At 40.6% G+C, this 27,101-nt stretch overlaps 1 protein-coding gene across 3 annotated transcripts in view; it reads right to left on the bottom strand.

Annotated features, from left to right (window-relative positions):
- The window catches only part of ITPR2 (inositol 1,4,5-trisphosphate receptor type 2), a 243,137-nt gene that overhangs the window by 134,359 nt on the left and 81,677 nt on the right, over positions 1-27,101 (bottom strand). For all 3 annotated transcript variants that reach the window (XM_063395504.1, XM_063395502.1, XM_063395503.1), the window contains 9 exons: positions 17,234-17,427; positions 14,827-14,959; positions 13,860-13,917; positions 12,161-12,326; positions 10,105-10,278; positions 5,407-5,496; positions 5,104-5,229; positions 3,896-4,018; positions 2,212-2,412 (listed from right to left, as the gene is read on the bottom strand). In XM_063395504.1, coding sequence (XP_063251574.1) covers positions 2,212-2,412; positions 3,896-4,018; positions 5,104-5,229; positions 5,407-5,496; positions 10,105-10,278; positions 12,161-12,326; positions 13,860-13,917; positions 14,827-14,959; positions 17,234-17,427 — 1,265 coding nt within the window. The remainder of the gene's footprint in view (positions 1-2,211; positions 2,413-3,895; positions 4,019-5,103; positions 5,230-5,406; positions 5,497-10,104; positions 10,279-12,160; positions 12,327-13,859; positions 13,918-14,826; positions 14,960-17,233; positions 17,428-27,101) is intronic.

Below are 27,101 nucleotides of genomic sequence, written 5' to 3'. Positions count from 1 at the left end.
TTTATCTTTCGGTTTCTACAGTATTTCTATAACCATGACTTTTCAGACATTTTCTGGACAATCCACAGTACACAAAAAAAAATTTAAAGGGATGAGAGCTTAGGACAAAACAACCCAGCAGCATTTTCTGCCCATAATGTATATTTTTCAGCAAGTCTAGAATTCTATGGTAATATAATAAAGGCTGTCCAGTATTGGAGCAGCTGTTGATACTCTGCAAAATATTACCTCAGAATACTACAGGTAGTAGAAAACTCTGCTGCCACATTGATCTGGCCCAAAGTAAATTCTGCTTTCCCTTCTGTAATAGTGTTTGCACTGACAGGCAGGGTTCTGCCAGGAACCTCAAAGCCTGCTTGTAATGAGAAAAGGTGCCCTAAGGAACCTTCCAGGTTGGTAAACATCATTGCAGACATGGAGACCAAGGAGATGAGAACAAAGAAATCAGCCAGATTGGGGATGTCCAATGGATTTTATGACAGTATTCTCTTGCCATGGTGCTCCTTTATCTGCATGCACTTTCTAGAACATGTAAATATGAGGATTATCCCTCACTCCCAGTAAACAGGAATAAGCTACAATATACTTCCTGTGGGTGAAAGAATATGCAGGAGGAGCTGAGGCAACCTGTACAGTCATATTCTATCTTGTCTTGTGGTGAATTGTTTATGTGCCCCATCTGGAGGCACAGGAAAAGCTACAGCACTTGTTTAAGGTCACAAAGTACATCTCAGTTGTCTACAGAGAAACTGTCCCAACTCTGTGGCAAGTTCCAGCCATTTGTTCCCTTTAGAGTGGATTGCCATTCAAGTTTCACAATTAGCATCCTTTTCTAAGAAATCATAATTACTTACCTGTAATTTCTTACTTTTTGAAAAACAGATCATTATCTTACCCTATTTCATCAAAACAAGGTTGCTCCCTCCCCCCAAGAAACTCCTGCAGGACTTATGATGTGAATGCCATATCCAAGTTCATTTCTACTTTCATCATGGGGTCAGCTTGAAAATGCAATATGACAGTTTCTCTTTGTGCTGCTATAGGTCAATAGCAAAATATATTGAAATAGAGAAAAATCTGAAAATTTTATTTGATGATAAAAAAAGACTTCTACAAGAGCCTTCGGTAGAAGCAGAAAAATCTAAAACCACAAAGGCACAAGAAGTGTTTGAATTATGTAAATCAAAGGCTTGTAATTGATATTGCATGTTAAAATACTTCAGTCAAATTGAAAAGGTTGAGGTGAATTTCATTAAAGGTTATCCATGTAGGCAGGAGCTTTATTTTCTTAATTAGAAGGTTTTCCTCGTGTTGCTGTGGAATAAAATTTCAGTGGGATTCTGTTTTGTTCATACCACAAAAAACTAAAGCTTATCTCTGATTCCTTTGTGAAGACATCTCTTATAAAAAACCAAACCAAGCCAAAAAAAAAGCACTTTGTAAAGCAAATAAAAAATGTTCCTTGGACTCTAATCCTACCATGACTTTTCACCATATTCAACTTTACCCACTTACTAATCTCAAGGAACTCTTAACATAATTACAGTTAAATGCACAAGTGTCTGCAAGTTGAAGACTTCATTTATCATGCTCATAATATATCAAATCCTAATTGCAGAGAAAGTCAATTAGGTATTTTCCTAGGAAATTTATTGGCATAAAGATTTGTCCACAAACCACTTGGCTGAATTTGCTGGATCAGACTCTGAATCCAGCCAGTTAAAGCTAGAGCAGCTCTACTGACCCTCACAGAAATGTTCTGAAATAAAACCAAACCCCAAAAAAGACAGAAACCAGGATTTAGAATTGCTTCATGCTAAAAAAAAAAAGGTCTACAACACTATTTAGACAAAACCATAGAAATAAGAGCCTCTTGTATGGCAAACCCATGCCACAAGCATTGATAAAAGTGGTCCTAAATTACATTACAGGAAAATGAAGATTTATGTAACTCTGAGATTTCCATGCTACATCATCTACAAATAGACATCTCTGTATCACCATGCTAACACTCATGTTTTCTTTCGAGTAGTTATACAGATGGCCTTACAAAATTAGATCAAACTCCCCAAAACGTCTGCTAAAATATTCATTATTTGTGACGCCGCTTAAAATTCTAAAGCGAGGATGCCGTTATATCTCATTGGTATCAAGAGCAGCAAAAACAGCCTCAAAATTCTCAAGTGATTAACATGTGAAGACTTTGCTTACCTCTGTCATGACCATGTCCTGGCACTTTTTCACGTATTTGCCATCTGCTTTGACGATGGTCTGCAGGAAGCGCAGGTACTCCACGTGCCGGCCGTGCGTCTCGATGCAGTGCACAAAGTGCTGCACCACCCTCTCGCTGATCTCGTTGCACAGGAGGTAATTATTCATGAAGATGTGCCTCATGGTCTCAGCTTCCAGGAGCTGAACAGATCAGAAACAGCCTCATGAGCACAGCAGATCTGCTTCGAGATTGAGAGAGGCACAGGATTCTCCAGCAGAGGAAGGCACTGATCAAGGGAAATGGGAGAAATCCTTTTCCATGATCCCAGGGTCCAGCTTCCAGTTTTGAGGGGATTTCTCCACATTCCCCTATGAGTACAAACATTCCTAAAGTGGGCATAAACCAAACCTGTGTCCATGTGGAAGTGAACACACACACACACTCTACACTGCTAGGGCACTCTGCAGGGCCTTTGGAATACGAGACACCACAGACCACACTGGCCCCACTCGCCATCAAACTTTGCAACGAGGCCACCAGATGAGATCATGAGCTGCTCTGGCTCTCGCTGGGGCTCACAGGGGAGGCATTTCCAGCAGGCAAGTCCCTGCACACACAACCTGATGGTCTCAAAGAGAATGTCTCTTTCCACACCGACTGCAGAGGGAGCCTAGGGCTGTGAATCAGTGAGCAGCATGGAACAAGAGGAACACATCTGGAGCAAGAAGGGGTGCAGCTGAGGACACAGCACCCAGACTTTGTGCATTCTTGGGGCTTTTGCTCTAGGTTGGTCCCTTGGACTAAAGGCTCCTGAGGGTCAGGTGTACTCCTAAAGTATTAGTGCCATCTGATAGGAATCCACACCAAGTTTGCTCCACAATGTGCATAAAAGCACAGTAAGTGGGATGATCAGGAAATCAGCTTCAAAAGAACAGAAATACAAGTGCAAGCTGGCTCCACACTTGGCACCTGAGTTAAGTGTCAGTGTGGGATGTGATGGAATCCAGGCCCTGGTTCCCACTGTGGCCAGCTCAGGGCTGTTCACTAATGTCACAAAAGAGCATAAATAAAAACAGAACGATAGTTCCTAATGTGCACAGGCCAGGGTCTGCAACCCTCAAACTCACAACTTCTTCTAATAAAAGCATGTTTTGCTCGGTAGATCCACTGAGCAAGTGTCATTCTGTATTAATATGTCTGTAAACACACACAAATATATACAAAGGGATTGTGATAAAAAGATGTATTGTAAAGACAATGATTTAATAGAAGGTCAGACTTTAGATCAGTTGAATCAAATGGGAGCATCATCAACAAAAATGTAAGGGTCTGATTCTGTTGTCACACAAGGTTTATGACAGCAGCCACGGTATCTTCTACCTTGACTTTATAGTTCATCAGTGAGTGAGTCAGGATGAATAAAATCAGAGACAAGTTCAACACAATGATGTGACACATATTCATAGATCCTTCCAGTAAACCCCAGGTTTCTTCATTTTTTGTTTTCCACTTTTAAAATGGCAACATTAAAGCCAATGACATAAAAAGCAACACTAAGGGAAATGAGAGAGGAGAGGGGATGGGAGGCATAATTTAGTGAAATTATTTATTTAGCACTGGGATGTTTCAGCAAACCCAAATTTAATTCCAATTATCATATTCTACTTCAAATGAAATACTTACCCCTGGAGTTAAGAACAAGTTGAGATTTTTGTGGAGGAGAACTTGATTCTGAGGATTTCCTCGACAGAAATTCTGAAGAAAAGTGTGGGCTAGATTCATAACTTCATTCATCTTTTCATCACTCTGCAGGAAGAAAGGACAAACAAAATCAGCTGGTTATACCTAAACATCCTTGTTAAAACCATACAACATAAATTCAGCCAGGAATAAACCAATTCTCCTGAGCCTTTATAGGGCAGGAATTCTCCCTCTGGTAAAAAGTAACTAACATAGTTTCCTTCAGAGTCCATTAGCAGCTGTACCTTACTCTGAATCAACTTCACCATAGGGAATCACAGGTAGGAGCATAAAATCAAAGTAGGATTTCTTCATGTGTGGTTATAATTTCCTAGTTTAAAAGAGTGCTAAGGTGCTTGATTTAGAAAAAAGCAAAACAAACCAAAAATGTCTCTCTGCATTACTTTTAAGCTTTGGCAAAGGTTTGGCTTTTCTATAGCTACGTACAGAAACAGATGTATGTGTGCATGTGTTCATACACATACTCCCACACAAATATATCTCTAGTTTCATCCCCATTTTATATTCCTCTCACATAGTATCCTAAGGATGATTTGATGAACCACCTGTATGGACAAGCACTATTTTACTGACAACAGCTGAACCCAGTAATATAACATATAACAGGAAAACATAACCCAGCAGAGGTTATACCTCCTCTCAGGGATTCCTAAAAGATCTAGAAAGATGTGCTCTTTCAAAGCCTAGCTATTCAAAGCCTATTCATTAATTTCTATGCTCAATTCAACCAAATCAGTACCAAATAACTTTATCTTGTGAAAAAAATGGCAATTGGAAATAGGTTAGAGACATCCACCATAAAAACAAAGAAGATATTTCAGATTTGATCTGTGAAAGCTTTTGGTCCTAAGGTTTGCCTGCTTCAGGAAAGGGTACAGGAATGACAGCACTGTGACATCCAGGTACCCAAGGCAATAAATATTAAATTTTAAATAAAACTGTGCAAGCAGCTGTATTTAAACTGAGCCCAAGCTCACTACTCTTAAGTTAGAAAATGACATCATCATTTCATGTTTGTACCACAGCTAACAACTCCGTTTTTAAAAAATCTTTCCATTGATTCTTGGGCCTGCTGAGGCCTTTCCCTTCCCTGAGTTCATGTTCTCTACCACTAAAATTGGGAAAATAACCTTTTCATAGGGGATCTGCAGAAGGTCCAAGACTACCAAGTGGGCACCCATATTTTTCAGTAAACGCTGCTGTTGATTCCGACATTTTTTATTCTGAACACAAAGTTTGCTGAGTCGAATCAAAATCTATAAATTAAAAAAAAAAAAAACAACAACAAACCAAACACATAAATAAGCATGCAAGCAAGAAAAGAAACCAGTCAAGTCACATAAAAACAAACACAGATACTTTCTTTAAAAATAATTATTCAAACTACTAATCAAACAGACATGTCAAGCAAGTTTCTTGGCAGATATACTAACCTCTTTAACAATATTGTAGTTATTGCTTTTAATGCTGTCTATCTGGGGTTTTTTGGTCCCATCCTGTATTGGGCTCAAAATATTTGATTCCTGTAGTAAAGAACACATGACAAGTGGAGATTTATTGCAATTTCCTCAACATGAATTAATTGTATTTAATAGCAGCAAGTGACAAAGTATTACAGCAGCTCATACAGAATTGATATAACACAGATAATAAAAACTCGTTTATTTTTTATCAAGTGAGTGACAAGATTTACACTAAAGTCCTTCCTCTGTTTCAAATTTCCAATGTAATTTGAGGCAATTACTCTATGTCTTCATGCTTCTGATCATCCTGAAATGTCCCTAAATTGCAGACTAGGCACACCAAGGAATTTAAATACTGCAAGAAGATGGACCAAAAGTGTATTTCAGTAGTGACCACATGCTCCAAAAATCTGTAATACAGCTGGAAAGATTACAAAATCTGTGTATGTGAACACTAAAATGTCTGGAGAAAGAGCTTAAGACAACCTCTACAGTTAAGCAGGGTGGAGGTCTCATCAGCACAGGAACAAGCAGCATGTGGAAATTAGAGATGTTCCTCCCACAAAAGGGGATGCTTCTGCCTGTATCTCTGGATGATGCAGGGAAGATTTAAAAACAAATAGGAACCATATGTTAAACTGCAGCATCAAGTTGTGCTGCTGTATGCTCTGGGCCCTGGGTTCTGGAAAGTCCCAGCTGGGTATGATAAATAAGAGAAATGAAGTCAGCAAGGAACTGCCAACACCCACGCACCTTTCCATGCATACCTCTCAATCAAAACATGGCAGAACATGTACACAAATACTGCCACTAAGAATACTGACAGTGTTGGGGGGGTTTCTGCTGTCAGCTGTGGTAAGCCTTTCTTAACAGGAAAAAAAAAGCAAATTGAAATATTGGACTTAGAATGCTGAAGTTATAAAGCATGAAGAAAAACTCTAGCAGATCTTGAGACTGACTCACAGTATGACCACAAGGATGTAAACCAGTGCAACAGCATTAAAAAAAGAAGAAAAAGGTGTACTTCTGAGTTTCATTGTGTCCTCAAACTTCCTACTGTTTTAGAAAAGAGAAATACACTAAAACAAACATATGCACGCCAATCTGAATGTTTATATATCCTGAAACCTCTCTCTGAACTTTCTTAGCTGATGGTGAAGTTCAGGAGTTCTATAAATCCCATCTGGTCCTAATTTCCAGGGAGGTAAGAACAGCTGCACCATTTGGCCATGGAAGCTGTTTATAAGTGTCAGCACTGCTGTTCAGTGCTGATCTACGTAACAAGAGCAGATTTTATTTGTTTAGGTTTGTTAGTATGCAGGCTGCCATCTCTCTAGCTGTTTGAATCAATACTTTGGGAGATGTTTCAGGCTTTTTGCTATAATTAACCACCCTCCTCCGTTCTGGGATTGTGGGTTAACCAAGATTAATTTACCTGTTAGTTTTATCAGCATCCTTCCTTCATCAAAGTAGTTTTACAATCCATGTAAACTGTATGTCTTATCTGGAAGTACTGATCAGCATTAAACTGCTGAATCCTTTCTCTTAATAAAATAAACAATTGTTTATTGAACCCATAAGAGTATGCCAGGCATGTAGTTACCAAGAGATAATCACACCACTGGGATACCAAAGACACTTGGTTGCATCTCTAGCCTCGTTATGCCCCATGACAGACACTCCCTGTCACACTTTTCCACAGGGGACAGGCAGGCACAGAGATCTCAGTGAGAAAGGTTCTCACCTGAGTACCCCACCTTTAGGAAATTGTATTTTCTGAAAGAGACTATTTCCTCTATCCATAAAAGTCCTGGAATAACACTCTGCATCAGTCTGAGCAGTTTCCCACCGCTGACCAGTCCCCCTCATCCCAGCAGGACAGCAGTGCCAGGCACGTGTCAGTGTCCCCTGGCACAGCTTTGCCCTCCACAGGCTGTATTTCCTTACCAGGGGAATGAAGGACACGCAGAATTCTCAGTTCACAGCCTCGACGTATTTGTGATGTTGTTCAAACATTCCCAGAACCACAGACCACAAAAGAAAGCAAATAAGGGAACACTAGGTGCTTACAGGTGCTCAAAGTTTAGACCACTTGAAACCTCGCTGAACTTTATCAGCAAATGGAAAAGATGAGGAATTCCCTAAATGCCACTGTACTCTCTTCCAGCTTCTTTCCTTAAAGTTCTTTCACTGAGCCTGTCTCTCTTTCTCAGAGCTGTGTATCTGGTGCTACACCACCAAAGTATCCTCCAGGGACAAGACAATAAAAATCACTTTCCATGGTCTTTGGTATCTGTACAGATACAGAACATCCTTCCTAGGAAGAATGAAGTGATCGGGCTTTATCTGATTTCCCCTTCTCAAGCAGGGCTCTTATGTGAGCTCAATTTCAGCATTTCTTCCTAACCCTACTGGTGTCTCACTTATGTCTGACCTAACTCCAAGTACTCTTTCCAACTCTGATTTCCAGTCCCTATCAAGACAGTCCTGCATGGATGTAAGATGTGCCATTTTTCCTGTGTAAAACTCTGGATACTTTTATAAGAACAAGACCTTTTTTCTACAAATCCCTGAAGTCATATGACTTAAAAAAAAAGAGAAAAAAGGCCTACAGGTTATGATGGTATGGTGAAAACAATTACCCAAGAAGACTAAGGTAAAAAAAAAAGGTATTTTTAAACTCTTATGCACATCCTTCAACAGGCTTCGTGTGACAACAGAAACGTGGACTTAACGTAAGGATGTTCTAGAATGTCATTTAAGTCCTTGTGTGCACTTTAATGTTGTTTGGGAAAAATTAGCCACAGGCAATTGAGGTATATTCCCTAAAGACCTAGAAGTTCATCCAGCTCTGAATATCCAGTATCCATTCCAAGGAAGCATGGATCTCATGGGATTTTTATCTGCTTAAAGTTAGCCACCTGCTTCACACATTGCAGATTATGCCCAGCATCACACCTCCTACATCTGATTTAAGACCTCAAAGAGAGTACTGACTGTCTAATGTTACTTTTTTGCCAGGTAAAAACACCTCTTCACTGTTAAAGAAGAATTTAGCAGGAGAAACAATGATGGACAATATTGTGAGCTATTGTAACCTGGCACAGCTCTCAGGGAATTACCAGCAGATTACGTATTACTGCTCTGATACAATAATCTCTCTGATCTGCCAGAGATAATATTGTGCATCTACTGAAGCACTGCTAATCCATACAGACCCACAGGTGCCTCATGGGAAAAAAACCACTCAAAATATCCCATTGAGAGGTGCCTTTGTTTCAAACACATTGTTTTGCTCCCTTTTCCTGGAGTTTCCTTGCTATCAAAGCTACCCATAGGAAATAAATTACACTTCTAAAATGTATTATAACTAAAAAACTTTATAATTCTGCTTTGAATTCTTATTAATTCTGTAATTCTGTTTCCCCAGTACCTTTTCAATTCATTAAATACATAAAGGAACATTTTTTTTTTTCTTACTAGAGCTGTGATTGAGGAAAGAAGGAAGGAAATACCACATACTTATGCTCCAACTCCAGATTCCTCCCTAACTTTGACACCACTAAAGATGTGGTATCAGAACATCAGCTAAGATAAATCAGAGACAGAGTAGGACCTACACTATTACAAGAATTTGGCATTCTTCCTTGAAGTGTTCGATTTGCCCCTGGATGAAGCCACCAAAAACCTGCTTTCCCATCTAAAAGGCCACGTGTGTGTCACAGATATTTGCAAGCATCCTCTCTCTTCTCCATGGCTCCAGCTTTTTCCAAATGTGTGGCCTTCACAATGCAGTATAATATCTACCTGGCTTTCTACTTCCCTGGGGCCTTCCTTACCCATCCTTTTTGGCACCAGGAAAGAGAACAAGGAAAATGCTGTCTCAGAAATCACAGCTGTTCATCTCCACCTCCTCTGATGAAAAGGGAAAAGTGGGAATAAATGTTGGTGGAAAAGCCTGCTCTATCTACTCTTATGGCATAAAGCTCAATCACAGCAACACTTTGTGTTTTCTTAAAAGCTCATGCTGGAGTTAAATGATTAAATGGTGATCTCAGTTTGCACTGAAAAGCAAAATTTAAAAATCCAAACAATGAAATCTAAAAAAAATAAAATATAAAAAAAAGAAGAGGTCCTAGATTCAAGTTGTACATCAAACAGTATAGAGTACACAAAGAGCAAATCCTCACAAAGTGGTAGGACAAGGGCCAAAGAAATTAAAACATGAGTTCACCTACAAAATCTCAACAGTCTTAGGTCAGTCTCATGTGGTGAAGAGTGGAATCACTTGAGATGTTTGAAAGCATGGGTTTGATTGTGCTTCTCTCCCTTAGTTGCAGGACACTGTCTATTCTTTTCTTCCAACAACTCAACCCAACTGCCAGTCCCCAGATTATTTCCAGAGTGCTGCTGCACACTGTGGCTTGCACCCAGAAAGGAAGGCAGCTCTGTGATGTAAGAACACAGTTACTGAAAGCACCAGCAGACACTATTGAATATATTGGTGACAGAGGTGTTATCTCCTTTTTTGTCAGTTCCTAAAGTTCAGCCAGAATACTTCACATTCTCACTTTGCCACTTTGCGTAACCAGACCACAATTTTGCAGTTGTTCATAAAACTACCTATCAATATTGAAACAATTCTGACAGCAAAGTCTTTAAACCCACCTCCATTGGCTCCTCTCCCCCCTTGGTTTGATTATCGCCCACCTCTCCACTCTCATAATTGCTGCTCTTCTCAACCCACAATTCGGATTTTTCTACAGTCAGACGTAGCTGGTCAAGATCAGCCTTGATTTGCTTGTAGTTATCCACATCTTGATTGGACACCAGCAACTGAACCTGGAAATGTAGAAAATTGTAAAGCTGTTACAGCAGTAGCACCAGCACTCATGGCTGGGTAATTTGCTTGACAGTTCCCATTCTAAGCCTCTCTTTCCAGGTGCCCTGTGCAATTGAAACATGGCACACACAGGCTTTTAGCCCCCATTCATCAAAAACCTTCAGCAGAGCCAGAGGCTGTAGTTGCCCAAAACAGGATAATTACAACATTCACAACATTCTCTCACCTTGAATACACTGCAAAACATTTTCAGCACAGGCAGATTTACAGGCTCTTGAGTTCTGTGCAGAGTGAGCTCTGATGTACTGATCATGATCCTCATGGCATTAAACAATACAGTTACACACTATTAAACTAATGGAGATAGCTACTGCTTCAGCACTGTACTTCACAAAAAAAAAAGGGAAAAAAAAGGATGGTATGACAAGGGACATCCAAAGGAAAGTCAGAATGGCCAGCAATTTTAATTATCTCCTACACCACCATACTCAAATATTGAAAAATAACAGACTTTCACACTGCTAGACCAGCTTAGAAAACTTCTCTGAATATAGCTGACAAACTGACTTTCAGGTTCATGGAATTTCTCACCATCTGAGTGGTTGTTAATTATTAAGATTAATCTCATTTCTTCCTTTTTCTGTACTGCTCAAATTATCTGGGTTTTTTCACTGTTATGTGTAGTTCTTGATTTAGCATGACCCACACATTTTCTTTCTTTGTAATGCTCTCTGTTGTCCCAAGATTATTAATGAAGATAATATGCCAAAAAACTATCAGCAATCTTTATAGTAAATTAATAAACATTATTAAGAAATCATACTCATGTAAAAGATTAAGGTCACTGACAACACTGATAGAGATGTTGTTTTTAAAACTATATGACATCCAGGCAAATATTCACTATTTTATAATATAAAGTTTTCATCATCATCATATCTCTTGGCTTGGCAAAACCTTGTTATTTTACAGAATTTATGAAAGTTGCTCAACTGCAGGCATTCTTATTCCATGTGCTCTACAGTCTTTTTTGTTTATTTCTCCATGAGCCTTTTCCATCCTTCACAAAAACACGTTAAGCAAATCAGTCCTTGCGTACCTGGGAATAACAGCTATTTATGCAACTAACCAGCAGAGCCTAACTTTAAATACCTGGTGGGAGGCCATTATGCTGCACAACAAAAACATTAAACAAAAGCTTTTCAGGTCTTTATCATTCATCTGTTTGCACAGGAGAGAAACCTCCCCACCTTACATAACGATGAGACAACATGAGCTCCTGAAATAAGCATCAGATGTTCTTATCAGCATATGCTAGAAAGGGTTACGTAACAGAGGCATCTCCGTGGTGCAGCCCCATGACATCAGATCTCCCCATCCTAATCCACGGACACATGGAGCCTGCACATGCACTGCTAGACAGGGATGGAATAAAAGCTGAAAACAGGCTGGGCTCTACCCCTGCCTTCCTGCTATTTGGGCAGAGCTGGATCAGGCAGAGGAGCCCCGTGCAAAGACACCTGAGTCAGAATTAGAAGCACCAGGTGAATAACAAAATAACAATACCCTGCCTGAATGGCCCTGACGACAGGGAAGTCTCACTGCTTGTCAAACGTGAGGCACTGGCTCTGTCCCTGAGGGATCCTGTGACAGGCTCTCCACAGACCTACGTTTTCCCTAATGGTGCAGTGCCAGAAATAACAATTTCTGGGGGCACAGAACTACAATATACACCAGCACATACGGCCAAAGGAGTCTGCTGACACTTGACCTCTGAGAAAGTACCACTGTAATGCCACAAACAGCAACTTCAGTAGCAGAGCAGCCTTTGGAAAGGCTCCCTGCCTTCAGTTTCCTGGGATAACACCAGCCCATCCATACCTGTTTGAATGCTTGCAGAACTTCTGCTCTCTGGCTGAAGTGCTTGAACAGCAGGTGCAGAGCCCCCGAGAGCAACGGGGGGTAGTCGTGCATGATGAGGTGAATGAGGACCCGTAAAAAAGTTCTGCCCCCTTCGTCATCAAGCTGAACTGCATTCTTCTCCTTTCTGCAACAGAAATGGGGGAAAAAGGACCAAATAGACTAAAGTAAATAAGAAAAAAAAAAGCTCTTGAGATAAATATGCCTCTATACACAATCTTCACTCGACAGAGCTCTTAAAATAAAATCAAATATGCTGCACAAAGGAAATTATAAATATGACTTTAACATATTTTATAAGGACTTCTATCCTACAGTTATTGAAGCAGTCTTGTAGCAGAATGGACACCATGGAGCAGAAGTAAGCATGAAATGTGTCAAACATTGTGATTAAAATCTATATTGTAAAAGCATTCATTTATGTTGTGGATAAGTTGAACCAGGCTCATCCCCAATCCAAATTAAATGAAGTAAACTTCATTTTATCAGAGATTAATTTGACCCTTTCCTTTTCACTCCTTCCTTTTTCAGCTGCTATTAAAATTTCATTTAAGAAAAAATAAGATCAAAAATAGCAAGAATTGCCAAAAGCATCATATTTCTGGAATCATATTCATAATGTGGAACGGCAGAAAGCAGATTTACACTTAACATATCAAAGCAGAAATAATGTTTCCAAGAAACCATTCGGTCTCTCTGTTCATTTTAGAGTTGCAGATGCCAAGGGCTGTGTGTTGTTTTACATTATGGGAGTTCAGGAGAGGCCTGGAGGCATTGCTTGTGCTGGTAAGGATTGAGAATGCATGAGGGACTGAAAGAGGAAAGATGACAGTGCCCACATTGTGGATCCTTCTCCTCAGCTCCAAGAAAAACATTTAAGTCTATGGCCTTGTCTAAATGGAATTAATTTTTACTGGTATAGTTATAATTACATCCGTAAAATTAAACCAATATAGTGATAATGGTAACAACTCTCCAGTGTGAGTGTTTTCCATGGGTTATTTTTTTCTGTTCACATTGTAGCTGAAATCCCTTCCAAAATTCTGCAAGCATAAATTGTGATCTACAGGCCTCTGGTGGACCAGGAGATCATGGCAAGTGGTCCACTCCTGATCTGAGGAGTCACAGGAGAGATTACTGTTGACACCCTTGTCCCAAGGAGTTTGAACACCAAGTGCAATGACAACAGGTCATGCGGTCTGCAAGAAATACTGAGGATCAACAGCAAGCTGCTGACCCAGGAAATTTGGGGCTTTAGCCATAAGGCACACCAGAAAAGGAGTGGTTTTTCAGCACCTATGTGGGGCATTACAAGATACACAGAAAATTAGCGTGTTTTAGCCCATTCCACCTCAACACCATTCCCCAGCCACCTTTGGGAACTTGACAAAAACTTTCTACCAACTCTCTAACAACCAAGAGGGTGGTCATAGCCAATCCCACACCATCCAGGCCAGCTGGGCTGTTTGCTTGATTGAAATCCAGGTCTTTCCTGGCATGTTTCTGTTCAAGTATGGCTTATACAATTAACAAGCCAGCAAAGGAAGAGAAAGGGCCAAAAAAATAAAACACAGAATGAACAGAGATTGGCCATGAGAAATATTGAGGTTAACAAAAAGATATATAAATATACATAGAGGTAAAACTTCAGAGAATATACCTGCCAGCAAACATGGTTTCAGCCTGAGCTGCAATTTCATCTATGTCAGGAACAATTGCTGGGAAAAAAAAACAGAAGAAAAAATTAAAACAAAACAAAAAATTTAAAAAACCCAACCAAAACACAACACGCCAATGATCATCATTTAATCTGCACAGCAAAATGGAATTCTGTTCCTCTTTACAGCAGATGGTATCAAGTAAATGTCTAACTAGTCATTCCCAAACTATGCAGAATTTGCTTTCTACAAGAGTAGCAGAGAACAAACTGGATATGGGGCAGAGTTAAATTGTGTATTAGTATTCCTGAAGAAGAGAATTGTTGTGATGAACCAAAGCCACATGGTGCAAGGAGCTGTACTGGCCCCCAGCAGTGACACACAAATGACACAGGTTGTCAAACTTTTACGTTTTTTCTTACATGAGCCAACCCCAACAAAGCATATGCATGAACTTTAGAATATTTACCATAAACCAAGTTATTTACTATCATTTTGCTTTAGAATGGCTTTAATATAACTTATTACTTAAGATTTTAGGACCCCTGTATTATACATATGCCTACCTCCAACTAGAGTAATTCTCCCCTACTTGCAGGTGTTCACACAGACCTTCTGAGCACTTCTGTGTGCATGGGAAGGCTCCCTGGAAAGCCAAATCATTTCTCTACCACGTTCACCTCACATAAACCTGTCTTCATCCATCCCCAACCATTCTTTACTTGCCACCATGCAGTGTTTCAGGAAGAGCACAGATAAAAGAACAAAATACCATGGTGGGGAAAAAGGAATCACTTTTCTGTTCGGGGAGGACAGATCAGCAAAAAAAAAATTGTGGAATTTCTTAAAATGTTTATTTTTTCACAAGCTTTTCAACTTGCAGCAGCCTGTGTCTTTCTGCTGCAATTGAGCTCAGTGTTTGCAGTCGCCTACCCAGAATTTGCATTGAAAGAAAACAGCAAGGTTTACCTGAGGCAGTGCCTGGTGTGTCAGGTGGGGATGATGTAGAGCAGTCAACGTTCTCAGTGTTTTCCCCAAACTCTCTCTTATAGATAGACAGCATGTAGGATATTCTGTAGTCCAGTCTAACACTGAGAATAAACTACAAGAAAAGAAAAAGTGAAGCAAATTAATTTAAGTCTACTATGAAAAAACAATCCATTACATTCACCGGTTTTCTGTGATTCCTTTCCTCACCCTGCCCATCCTGAGACTTGTTGAACTCCACCCTATGGATTGCTGAGTACCACTGGGTGTGTCCAGAGGCTCCAACAAGCTGCCTTGTCCTCACTGCCTGCCAGCCAGATTAGAACCTTCAAACTCACGTTGACAACAATTATTTCATATTTCAGCTGGAATTCCAATGCCCCATGGAGTGGAATAGAGAACAAGCACAACAAGCTCAAGGCTCATCCTCTCAGATGCCTGAAAAATGCCTTTTTGTTCCTCAGCTGTGAAAGTGGAAACTCATAGAGGAAAAATCCTAATTCAGACCTAGAAGTGCTACTTTTATATTGGAATAATGAGGAGAACAACTAGGCTGGAAGCAATAGTATCAAATTAAGGGCTGACACTTATACACATGGATGCTTCTTACCCATAGGAAATGCAAGTACATAATCAAACACCTTTAAGATCATTTAACATACTTTACAATCAGTGGGGATGAAAGACATATGCTGAGTTTCCAAGGCTGAGATGACTGGTGATTTGAAAAGTGACTTAGCAAATGGTGGCAACCTGTTTCTTTGATCTACAGCTAAAGCCAAACATCCTTCCCAGACCCCCTGTAGTAAAATTTGTCTATTTTGGTTCCATGATTAAGTTGCCCCTGAACTGTACAAGCCAGATTTTTAAAAATAAAAATTTCCCGAGTCCCTGCATGCTTGACTTAAGTCTATCAGAACATCTGTTTAATTCTGGCTGAGGGCAGAATAGAAATCATAAGTTAAACAGTCTTTACTTAAAGCAATAGGAAGATATGTTGAGAATTAAATTACTATAAACTGAAATATTTCTGAGAATAGAATAGCTTTAATCACCATTGTACTTGCTATACATGTTAGTAAAATAAATCTAGAATATTCTTACTTGCCGTTGAGGCTAATAACACAGAAATGAAAGGTAACATGACTTAAATTAATCCTTCTTCATTGCATTTTAAATGAAACTGAATTATTTTGTATTTCTTGTGGGCTAGGATAATATATATGCACATTTACTGGGATTCACCTAGCATATGACCACTTGCTTATCTGAAGTAATTTGACCATGTGACTAATCCTTAACTAACAAACCACAGGTTAAGTAAAAAATTAGGATTAAGTGCTCTTCAATCCTGAGTGCTCTTGCAATGAATGTGCTGTGAAAAAGGAAAGGGTGAGACAAAATGTGATTCCCTCAGGGAATGCACAGGACAAGGTCCTGGAATCATTCTCCTAGGCATTGACCAGTAAAGCAAGATAGTACAGAGAGAAATTCAGTCATAAAAACAAGGAAAATGAAAAGCATGAATGGTGTCATTTAGGTCATATAATTTCATAACTCTCTGTCTTTCACTGTAGGTTTTGAAGTAAAGGAGGCCTGGAACCAAAGAATGCAGTATTGAGTATATTCTAACAACTGATAGCCTTTCAGATGACAAGTAATTAATTTAAATAATTTATGAGCAGTCAGCACAAATGGAATCCTTCAGAAGTGACATTGGTACCAACAAATCCAGAGAATTTATGGAAAACACTGAAACATTCCTTCAGGACCTAAGAATTGCAGAAAGCGGGATTCGATACACAGAGCAAGCGTGCGCCACTTCACTTCTTAAGAGCACAAAGTGAAAACCGAGTCTCAGGAGGCAGGCTGGGGTCACACAGCCCATCAGGTCAGCTGGGAGAAATCACAGCAGCCCACAGACTGTTCTCAGCCCAGCAGTGGAAATCTGAAATGCATCACATGCACTGCAAAATTGCAAAACTGCACTTTTTTGCACAACTTCAGTGGGGCCAGGGCCAATTCTGCCCTTCCTCCAGCTACTGCAACAGAGGGGTCAAATGCTTAAATCAAAATGAGTGTGAAACAAACTGGAAATAGACACACTGTCTTCAGGAATCATCAGTGAGGCAGATCAGAGGACAAATTCTGTCGTTTCAGTTACAGTGAGAAAGTTTCTGCAGCATCCTGTTCCTTCAAAAGTGAAGTTGGTACAACAGGTGAGGGCCACAGCTCTACAGTTGTTCACACAGAGGACTACCCTTCCTCATATCAAGGAGTTATTTCTACAGAGAGCAGCCCAGTGAAGAGTAGGAACATAGAACTGGCCATTCTGTGAGTAAAGAACTGTGAAAGGACTGCAGTGTAATATGCCACCCCTCATTTTTACCTGCAAAATCTCAATGATTTTCAGTTTGGTGTCCATTACGATGACATCTTCACTGTCTGCAGTGGTGGCTTGCTTGCTTGGGTGAATGCTTGGCTGGATGTCAGGGGTACTGATGGGAAACACAGACCCTCTGCTCAGCACCATTTGGGTCATCATCTCTCCCACCCCATGGATGGTCCTCATGACATTGTTCCCTGTGTATTAAACAAAACCAGACATATTTCCTAGGACTAAAGCATGTTTACAATGCTATGTATCACACATACACACATGTTGTCAAATCCCTTTCCAGTCTCAAGAGGCATATTGAAAAAGAAGCTCTCAGTTCCTGAATTCATTCAAATTACCCAATTAAGCAAAAATTTTCTACGCTGATTTTCCAAGATATCATTTCTTACAGGTCAACAGATGGTAAATATGCCAAAATATTTCCAGACTTCTGTTAACATGCTCAACAAATGATAAAAAGTAGAACTGGAGAAATCTCACCCATTCCTTTGCCTGAAGGTATATTATCCACATCTAAGATAATTTCTTAAAGAGGTTTGTTTAACCCATTTTTAAGAATATTTGCAAACTGAGTGTTGCATATCCAGTATTATAGAGCATCCCTAGGCAAGCAGTTCCAGTACCTATGTTTATCATTAGAAAACTTTTATTGGTATTTTATTAATACCATCTATTGCTGCAATTTGGAGCCACATGGGAGGAGTTTTCACACTGAAAGAGAGTAAAGAGATGAGGGTGTGCCAGTCTGATCAATCTCTTTGTGTGGTTCAAATGACAGGCCACAACCCAAACCAAACTGACACAACCAGCCAACCATCCCCCTTCAAAAGAAAGTCCCAGAATTCCAGGCTTGAAGGCACTCCTGAAGGTCAAACCAGTATCTGTAATCACAGTGCCTTTCGTAAGTTATTCAGGAGGGAAAAAGTTATTTTATACTTATGTGGCAAAACCTTTATCCAGGTTGCAATGGTACACTGCAAAATCTATCAAGAAATACCATCTGTTCCCACAGATTACATTGGCCTTTATAGTGAATTTTGATAGGAAGAGCATCTCAGTGAATCAGTGACTTCCTTGCAAAGGTAGGACAAGAAAGTGTGAGAATATCGTGCTCCCTACCTACATGAATCAGTTTCCTTTCTGGCAAAGCACAGATAGAAATGAATGGAGGAAAGGAAAGGAATGACAGCATCTCTTAACAGGAAGAGTGCCAGGACCTAGGCTACACTAAAACCAGAGAAAAGACTGAAGGAAATGTAGCTTTGCTGAGAGAAGCCTGAATAGTTCTAGTCTGTCCTTCAGTACACTTTAATCACCATGCCATGGCCAAGCTTTACTCACACTGAAGAAACCCTCTTCCCAGATAATCTGCTGTAAAAAGCCAAGGCTATATTTTATTTTGTTGGCAAAATCCTCCTCTTATTCTCTTCTTTCTTCAATCCATATAGCTCAACTACAATGTGTATGGAGAGAGGGTGCCTTTGGCCCTGACTTTAAAAGCGAAAAACACAAAGAGGGTGCTTTTTCAAAGTGAATGAGGCAGATTAGTGTCAGGTTTGAGGTCCCATTCAGCATCTGGTCTTGTGTGCAATCACTCTGAATCAGTCTTTTGAAAATAGTACTTCAAGTCCCTATAAAAAGAGGGGGAAAAATGTAGTTCTGATTTTGCATGATGTTAGGGAAAAAACCCTAGAAGTCAAACTACAAACTCACATTAGGCAGGCACAGGAAGTTGTGACTGAACAGGTATAAAGCAAATAAAACCATCACAAATACCCTTCATGACACTAAATTAAAATGGTGTGTTTTCCTTTCAAAACAGGTAAAACGTGTGGGAATAATATGGGATGGATATCTTTCTCCCACTTCCCAGTTCCTTTCTCCCAGTCTGTTAAGCAAGTATGTGTATTGACCACTACTCGGTGTACCTGTGCAAAGCTACAGTACTACGTGGAGGACCTTCAGCTCTCAAAGTACCTTCAGTTAAACCAGCATCTTCTTCATCTTTAAACCATGAAATAAATGAAATCCATTTCATTCTGTGCTAACACTGCCAGATAAGCCCACAACAAGACCTTTAGCTTGGGCAGCTGCATCATGGCCTGCAATACTGCTGCCACACACCTCAGCTGAGAAGTTACCATCATCTCTCCTGACATTGTTTCAAAATCCCTTTTGCTCAGTTGTGCAGAGGGAAATATAAATAGAGGGCATTTGGAAAGCTCAGGAATTCTTCTAAAACAAACTTCAGTCATTGGGGTTAATGATAAGGAAACCACTTAGGTCTAAGACAAGTCCAGAAGATACTCTTCTCAAAAACAAGACACAACTACAGTTTGTCCCAAATGAGGAAGAAGAATTCCACTTCATCTTGAAAAGTTCCTAACTCACCCTTCAAGACTGAAATCTACTTGGTGTAAAGCTAACAAAAAAGTTAGTTAGTGTCTTGTGGACAAGATAACAGACAACATCTTGGATGGACCTCTTGTTCCTGGAGAAAGAAAGCTGGGGTTTTGCCCAGACCATATCTTGCTTATTTCTCAGCTGTTACTGGAGTAATAGCTGCACGGGCATGGCAGGGAATGGTATTCAACTCCTTCCATGAAGAGGACTTAGTCACTGTCTCTGCATTTCAGGATGACCTCCATAAATGAGTAGACCACTTTTTTCACCTCTAGGAAGGACAGTGAGAGGCCTGCAATAGCAAAGACTCTGAGGCACTCAGCTAACGCCTAGAAAAGGAATATTTCCTTTTATCCAGGAATAAAAAGCAAGGAGGTGACTGTTGTCCTTTCCTGTTACTCACAGAACACCAGTGGTCCAAGGTGGCACAAAGCAGTGAAAGGCAGCTATGAAGCTGCTTCCCAATAGCATCAGTAATAAGGATAAACCCTCTGTCCACAGCATTCCTTCACTATTGACCTTAATGCAACTGATCTCAAAAGATGGAGGTGGGAAAGTGAAGGAGGATTAAGGTGGTACTTATTATCCCTGCCATTTCAAACAGCATTTCATTAATGCATAGGAAAGGATTTTAGTAAGAGAAAAGTCTACTTAATCCAGTTCAGTATTTACAGCTGAAATGGGTAGTGATTCAATACTGCATTATTTCTGTCAGTAACAGCAGGGAGGCAAGGTGTCATCTTTGAAAACTTTTTAACCAACTGCCTGATGCTGACTATAATTTTCAGTTAATTCAGAGCAGGCTTGAAGAGAACAATCCCAGAGTTAAAATGCTGCAGCAACTGGAGCAATTCAGCATTTCTTTTCAATAAAGGTATTTCAACAACTCGGTTTTGCAGGGTGCTAATGAAATGCAACCCTCTCCAAGGAGCAGACAGCAGTCAGGCAGCAGATTCATGGATGGCAGTGAAGCAGCTGATGTGTCTCAACACTGAGAGGAGCTGCTCTACTTTGTGAAAGAAGCCATGGAGATCTTTTATGTACATAAGGAGTGGGCAGCAGCTTCTCTTCCAAAAGATCCCCCAATAATCAGCACTGGTGATGCTCAGCGTTGTCTGTCCAGCCTTGGAAGCCTGGACCGTGTTAAGCATGGATTTAAATCTGTCAGTCACAAGCACGAGGGGCCAGCAGCAGTCTTGCTTGAGCACAGTTATCCCAGCAGGGAAGGGTGTGCTGCCCTGAGGTAAGGCACGCAGGAAGGTTACTGCAAGCTTAAAAAGGGACGGGCTCTCTGTCAGCTAAGCCTGCAACAATGCAAGACAAAATACACTGGCTCAATAAAAGAGATTTAAGTTCTTAGTACATGTGCACACAACAACTAAAATAAGGGAGCTCTGATCTTAGTCACATCTCCAAAGTGCTTCCTGAATACCAATGACCAAGGAAAAATTAACTTACTGCCTCAGCTAGTTAACTGAGATAAATCAGGAGAGAGAGCAAGTAGATGTGAAGCCTGATTACTTTTATGTGCACTTTGCTAGAGATAAGTAAAGAGAAGCCTGAGCTGTGCCTCCATATGGTACTGCCACCCTTAACCTGCTGCCCTCATCTTTGGCTGTTTTCTTGGAGGTCACGGTGCTAACATTTATATATGGCTGTGAAGCGTGGCAGGGAGAGAACAGTCCTTGCAATGTTGTGAGGTGCTAATGTGTGCAACCAACTACTTGTCTCAGCAGCAAACTGCTGCAGAAGTGCTCAGAGCCGTGACTGACCAACAGAGGAAAAGAACGCAAGGAAATCTCCTTGAATCTTTTTTCAATTTTCACTTCTTCTCTGTTCCTCCCTTTGCCAACACAAGTCAGATGCCAAAAGCCTTCCATAAGCAGTGGACCCATTAGAAATGTCTCCTATTGAGTGTACAGTCGCAACAAGATTAGTCAACGGAAGAGTGAATTCACTATGCACAAGTGGTAATTTAAAGGAGCTGCAGATTGACAGACACTGAAAGAAGAGGAGAGAAGAGAATGCTTGTCATGTTTTGAATAGACAACTGTGCATCTCCTTTTCATTACTTTTTATTACAGTGATCACAACTTCCTAATGAGTATCAGTTTCTGTCACAAAACTGTAGCACATAATCTCATACAATTTGGCACGATTGACAACACAGCGGCCTCTCTGAGAAGAAAGGCTTTTCAGAGGAGTCAATTATGGGAAAAAAATAACAACCACCCAAGTAATCGAAACAGTGGATAATTTGACACTTCATTTTCCACATAAACATATTTTCTTGATAAGTCATTTACTGGTTGCAAAAATTCTAAAAGCAGAATATAAAAGTAAACAACAATCTGCTATGCAATACAGTATGGATGGTAAGTGACAAAATACCATATTCACTAAGAAAAACAACTGTCAGAGGCAGCTGGCAATTCGTGCCTTTTCTTCCAATTGTTCCCAGCCCATTGCTATGGAGCATCCTCAGTTTGCTCTCCAGGACCCACAGAATTTTGGGTATTTCACACACAGTGCAGAGAACTGGGCAGAAGCTGAGGGTGAATAGTCAGTGTGAGCCTCAAAAGCTGGCAGATACCCTTAGAGCCAGCACTCCTCTGCTCCACAGAAATCCCCAAGAGGCTAGGGAACCAACATGCAGCCTTGTTTATTTAAAAATTACCTACAGGCACCTGATCTGGCCCCTAGTTTCCATGGGGGGACAGAGCCTGCTCTTACTATCATTGCTGTTCAGTCTTCTTCAACACAGAGGGATGAAAGATAGATTCCTAGGAGTCCGTTTTGGAAACTGCTCAGCTATTTTTAGCTTGAACAGTTTCCCACAGTGCTCCTCTCCCTACACAGAAATTTTACAAGTGCCCATATTTTCAAAAGGATTTTAACACCCAGCAGCTTTCATTAGGGACTGGACCAGTTGGATGCTCAATGCTTCTGGAAACAAAGTACTTCAATGGGAGCTGCCACACAGAATCATAGCATGGCTTGGGCTGGAAGGGACCTTAAACATCACCAAGTTCCAACCCCTTTGCCACAGAAAGGGACACCTTCCACCAGGTTTCTCAGAGCCCTATCCAGCTCTGCCTTGCACAATTCCAGGGATGGGGCAGCCACAGCAGCTCAGGGCAACCTGTGCCAGGGCCTCACCACCCTCACAGGGAACAATTTCTTCCTAATATCCAACTTAAACCTTCTTTCTGTCAGTCTGAAGCCATTCTCCTTGTCCTGTCACTTCATGCCCTTGGAGTAAGTAGTCCCTCTCCATTTTTCTTGTAGGTTCCCTTCAGGTACTGAAAGATCTGATCAGATCTTCAGGAAATCTGTTAATGACCAGAAAAGACAAGTGTATGTGCATCCACTACCCAAACAACCTTCATTAACCTGCCCATAAAAATCAAATATATTATTCAATCTTGCTTACAAAAAAAAAGAGGAGGCAAAAGGAAGAAATCAAAGGCTTTACAAAAATATGACCATTCTCAGATGGTCTGTGTAGCTATTAAGTTATAGAAACAACTCTCTGATGTCATCAAACCTCAGCATGCTTTTGATTAGGACACTGATACTTCAGCCAAAACCAGAACACAGGAACTTGTCTCAACCCATGTGTCAGTGCAAGTGTGTTCAACCAGGTTTTAAGGCAGTATCCACAACAGCAGAACTCCAAATATCCTTGGGTTTGGGGATTTCAGTGGGATTTACAGTACTGCTCCACCAAAAGCTTCCCAAGAAAGCTTTAGTGCCACCTTAAAGCACACACACCACCAGTCCTCGGGGATCCTCCGTCAGGACCACGTGTGCAGCAACGTCTAAATACCAAGGGCAAGATTAAGAATCCAATGGCAGCTTTAGCTCTAAATTTCTTTGCTGATTTGGCTACGTTGCTTCATGCAATTTAATTTTTCTGCATGAAAAGTTACAGCCATTTTAAGGCCATATAATAACAACACTTCACTACCTAATGGAACACATTTTATTTCAAACTCTTTAGGGCTGTATATTATTTGCCAGAAGCATTAAAGCCTTATAGCTCTGTTTGTGAAAGAGGTATTAATTTTTACAGGTTTTCTACAGAATTTGTTCATAAAGACTTCAGAACCTACCATAAACAGGCCAAGAATCACACTTTATGTCTTCATTAAACCATTTTTCATCGCTCAATAACTAGCTGACCTCAGGTAAGGCTTACAGAAAACCTAATGCCTGGCATTAAGGATACACAGTGAGGATCACTTCCATATATTAAAGTCCTCAGAAGTAATGAGGCAAAACAAAGGAAAAAACTTACAATATGCCATGCACGTACATTTGCTACCCAGCCCCTGAGTGGATCTGGCCACTCCAGTCTCCACTTCACCACAACATATCCACAAACCCTCCCTTTTTTATATATAAACTCTCAGCTGCCCAGCCATGGTGAAACTCCACCAGACTCCACCTTCTCCTGACATTCTGCAGGTCCTGGGCTTTTTTGCCTATCCCCAAAACCACAAAGCAGTGTCAAGCATGGTTTTCATGCCACGGACATTAGTCCAAGGAAAAATGACATACATCAGCATGCTGGCCTTGAGGATAAAAAGCACCATGGGAATCAAGCCTCCTAGCTGAGTTACATCTGTAAGACAGATATTGATTCCTAGAAGAGCAATGGTCTCTGGAATCCCATTAATGCACAGGTCTTATAATGAGGGAAAGAGTAAAGAGGAAAGAGAAATGGTTCATGCCACAGAATTAAGCTCTCAGACTGACCTACCCTTTGGTCTGGCCATACTCTGCACTGAAGAGCATTTTCCTCTCTGGAGATATCTGTGACTAACACAGTTAACTTTCCTTTTTCCTCTTGTAACCTTTCTTTTCTTGTAAACTGCTGGTATAAATTATTGCTCCAGTCTGCCAGGCAGCCACTGCCTCATTAGCCCTGCTAATCCAAGTATGCCTCAAAGAAGATACTGCAAATTGTTAACTAGACAAAAGTGCAGGTAACAGACACAGATGCAGGGCTGAGAAGCAGTAGAGTGATTTCTAATGGTCCTGGATGAAATCTGGTCCTTCTTGGACACAGAGGACCCATAGGGACCACAGAAAAGGCAAGTGCAGCCTTGTTCTCCACCCTCAGTGGCCTCACTGGTGCTTCCAGTCACTGTGAACCTCTACTTGCAGCCAAAAGGGCTGGAAGGAAACGTGACCTAACTGGAGCTGGAGCTGAGGAGGCTCCTGGGCTGTGTCACAGTGACAGAAGTCTGACAAGAGTCCCCTGACACCCAGGAACACAAGCACTCCTTTGCAGAGAGAAGGCAGCAGACCTCACCAGCACTGAGGACTCCAGGAGAAGGTGAGGCCTCCCCTGCTCTGCCCCTGGCAGGGTGGAATCTCGTGTCCCTTCGGTCTGCAGGAGGAACACACCACCAAGGTACAGACCCAGGTGCAACATGAAGCAGCTGGGATATCTGACCACAGTTTGAACAGGTAAAAAGAGGCATCTCCTTGGGCAATTGTGGGCAACACATTTATTGTGAGAATCACAGAGGTGGGAGCAATTTAAGCTTATTATAGGCAGTTTTGAAAATCTGTCCTTTCAAAAAGACTGAGCAAAGGGAACCAAAAGTCTCCCACTGATGTCAGTGGACACTGGCTCAGGAAAACTGCACAGCTCCTGATGGACAGACACACTCTGCTGATAACCCAGGTTTGTACCACTGAGGGCTTTTTCAGCTGTGAAGTGCATCCCAAGACACATGGAGCTCAAATTCAAGGACATGTTCTCTGGCATGTCATTATTCTCATTCCCAAGCAAAATAACTAAACAGCACAGAGCTGCATGGTAAATGTGTAGCTTACCTGCTGCTACGACCATGTTGTTTCCTCTTTCAGACCTGACATATGCTGTAGTTGCATGGTTTGACTAAAATCAGCTATTTGAAAGAGCAAATAGCACCTAGAGAAAGATGTGCATTTTAATTCACAGAGAATAAATTAGCAGTATTGGACAAGGCAGATTGGCTCCTTACTCTGGAATGATACAGCAGGGTGCACTTACTAGGAAAGCAATGACTTTACCTTTTAATTAAAACTGCAAGAGATTATAATGTTCTTGAAAGGTGCCAGAATGACAGCACCACTAAATGAAATCCTCATTTTCTCCTTAAGAAAAAAAATGCCTCTTTAGGATACAGGTAGTATATTTTATATAACCCATATAATTTTTTAGAATCTAAAAGGGAAAAAAAGGAAACAGAAAACAGCTTCAAATATCCACAAAAATAAGTCAAATTTAAGACATACTGACTGAAACAAAAAAAGAAGTTCATTGCAAGATTTTCAAGTCAATTAATTTTTAGGGTGCAATCTACATAAGAAGCATTTCCAGAAATACACATCCTTACTTTTTACAGGATCTTTTCTCATAAATGTTTCTTAGCCAGCTTTCTCCAATCTGTCTACATGAAATAAGGTCACACATGAAAATTACATGCACATTAAATTTAATTCTGGTTAAAATATCTGACAGTGGCAACAAAATTAAGCCTTCTAGAGGAAGTCAGACTTAACATTTACAGTAATATAAGGATCAACAGGACAAGGGGGAATGGCTTCATGCTGACAAGAATAGGTTTAGATTGCATATCAGGAAGAAATTGTTCCCTCTGAAGGTGCTGAGGCCCTGGCACAGGTTTCCCAGAGAAGCTGTGGCTGCCCCATCCCTGGCCATGTTCCAGGCCAGGCTCAGAGCAACCTGGGCTAGTGGAAGGTGTCCCTGCCCATGGCAGGGGGTTGGAATGAGATGATCTTCAAGGTCCCTTCGAACCCAAGCCATGCTATGATTCGGTGTTTTTTGAATCTTTGCCAACCCAAGACAGAGAAACCCCCAGAAAACATCAAGGACTACCTCAGTCACAAAGGTAGCTCTGAATTTAAGCAAAGAAGGAAAAAGGGCTTCTTAAGGTAAAAGGTTAAATAAGTCTTCCTGCCTAAGCCTAAAAATACATCCCATGTTGCAGATTTGCCTCAACAGTTCAACACTTGTCATACATAATTCCTTACTTAACAAGTAGTTTTATTGAAGTAAGTGGGTGTACTCAAGAAATAAATATTAAACAGGGAAGAAGGCTCAAGATTGCTGGTTGAAAATTTGATTCTTTCAATTCTGAGGTGCACACCTCCAGGAAAGCCTTCTACAGCCAAGACTCACCACATTCTTCCACCCATCATTAATATATTTCCCAAAATCCTGATGACAGTTTTCACAATGTGGACTGGTCAAACCAGTCAGGAATTCAGCTCACCAGTTCCCAAAAACTTCACATTACCAGAATCAGATGTTGGAAGCTTTTGTTGCTACTGACATGGAACAAGTTAATGGAAAGACACCTTAGCCTACCTGTCCCCAGATTTATTCAGCATTGATTTTCCCATAGAAATCAATACATTTTAAGAAAAATAAAAT

The sequence above is a fragment of the Prinia subflava genome, chromosome 4, assembly GCF_021018805.1.
Source record: "Prinia subflava isolate CZ2003 ecotype Zambia chromosome 4, Cam_Psub_1.2, whole genome shotgun sequence".
Classification (NCBI taxonomy): Eukaryota; Metazoa; Chordata; class Aves; order Passeriformes; family Cisticolidae; genus Prinia; species Prinia subflava.
Note: the sequence above shows the minus strand (reverse complement) of the source record. Positions and strands in the feature narration are given on the sequence as shown.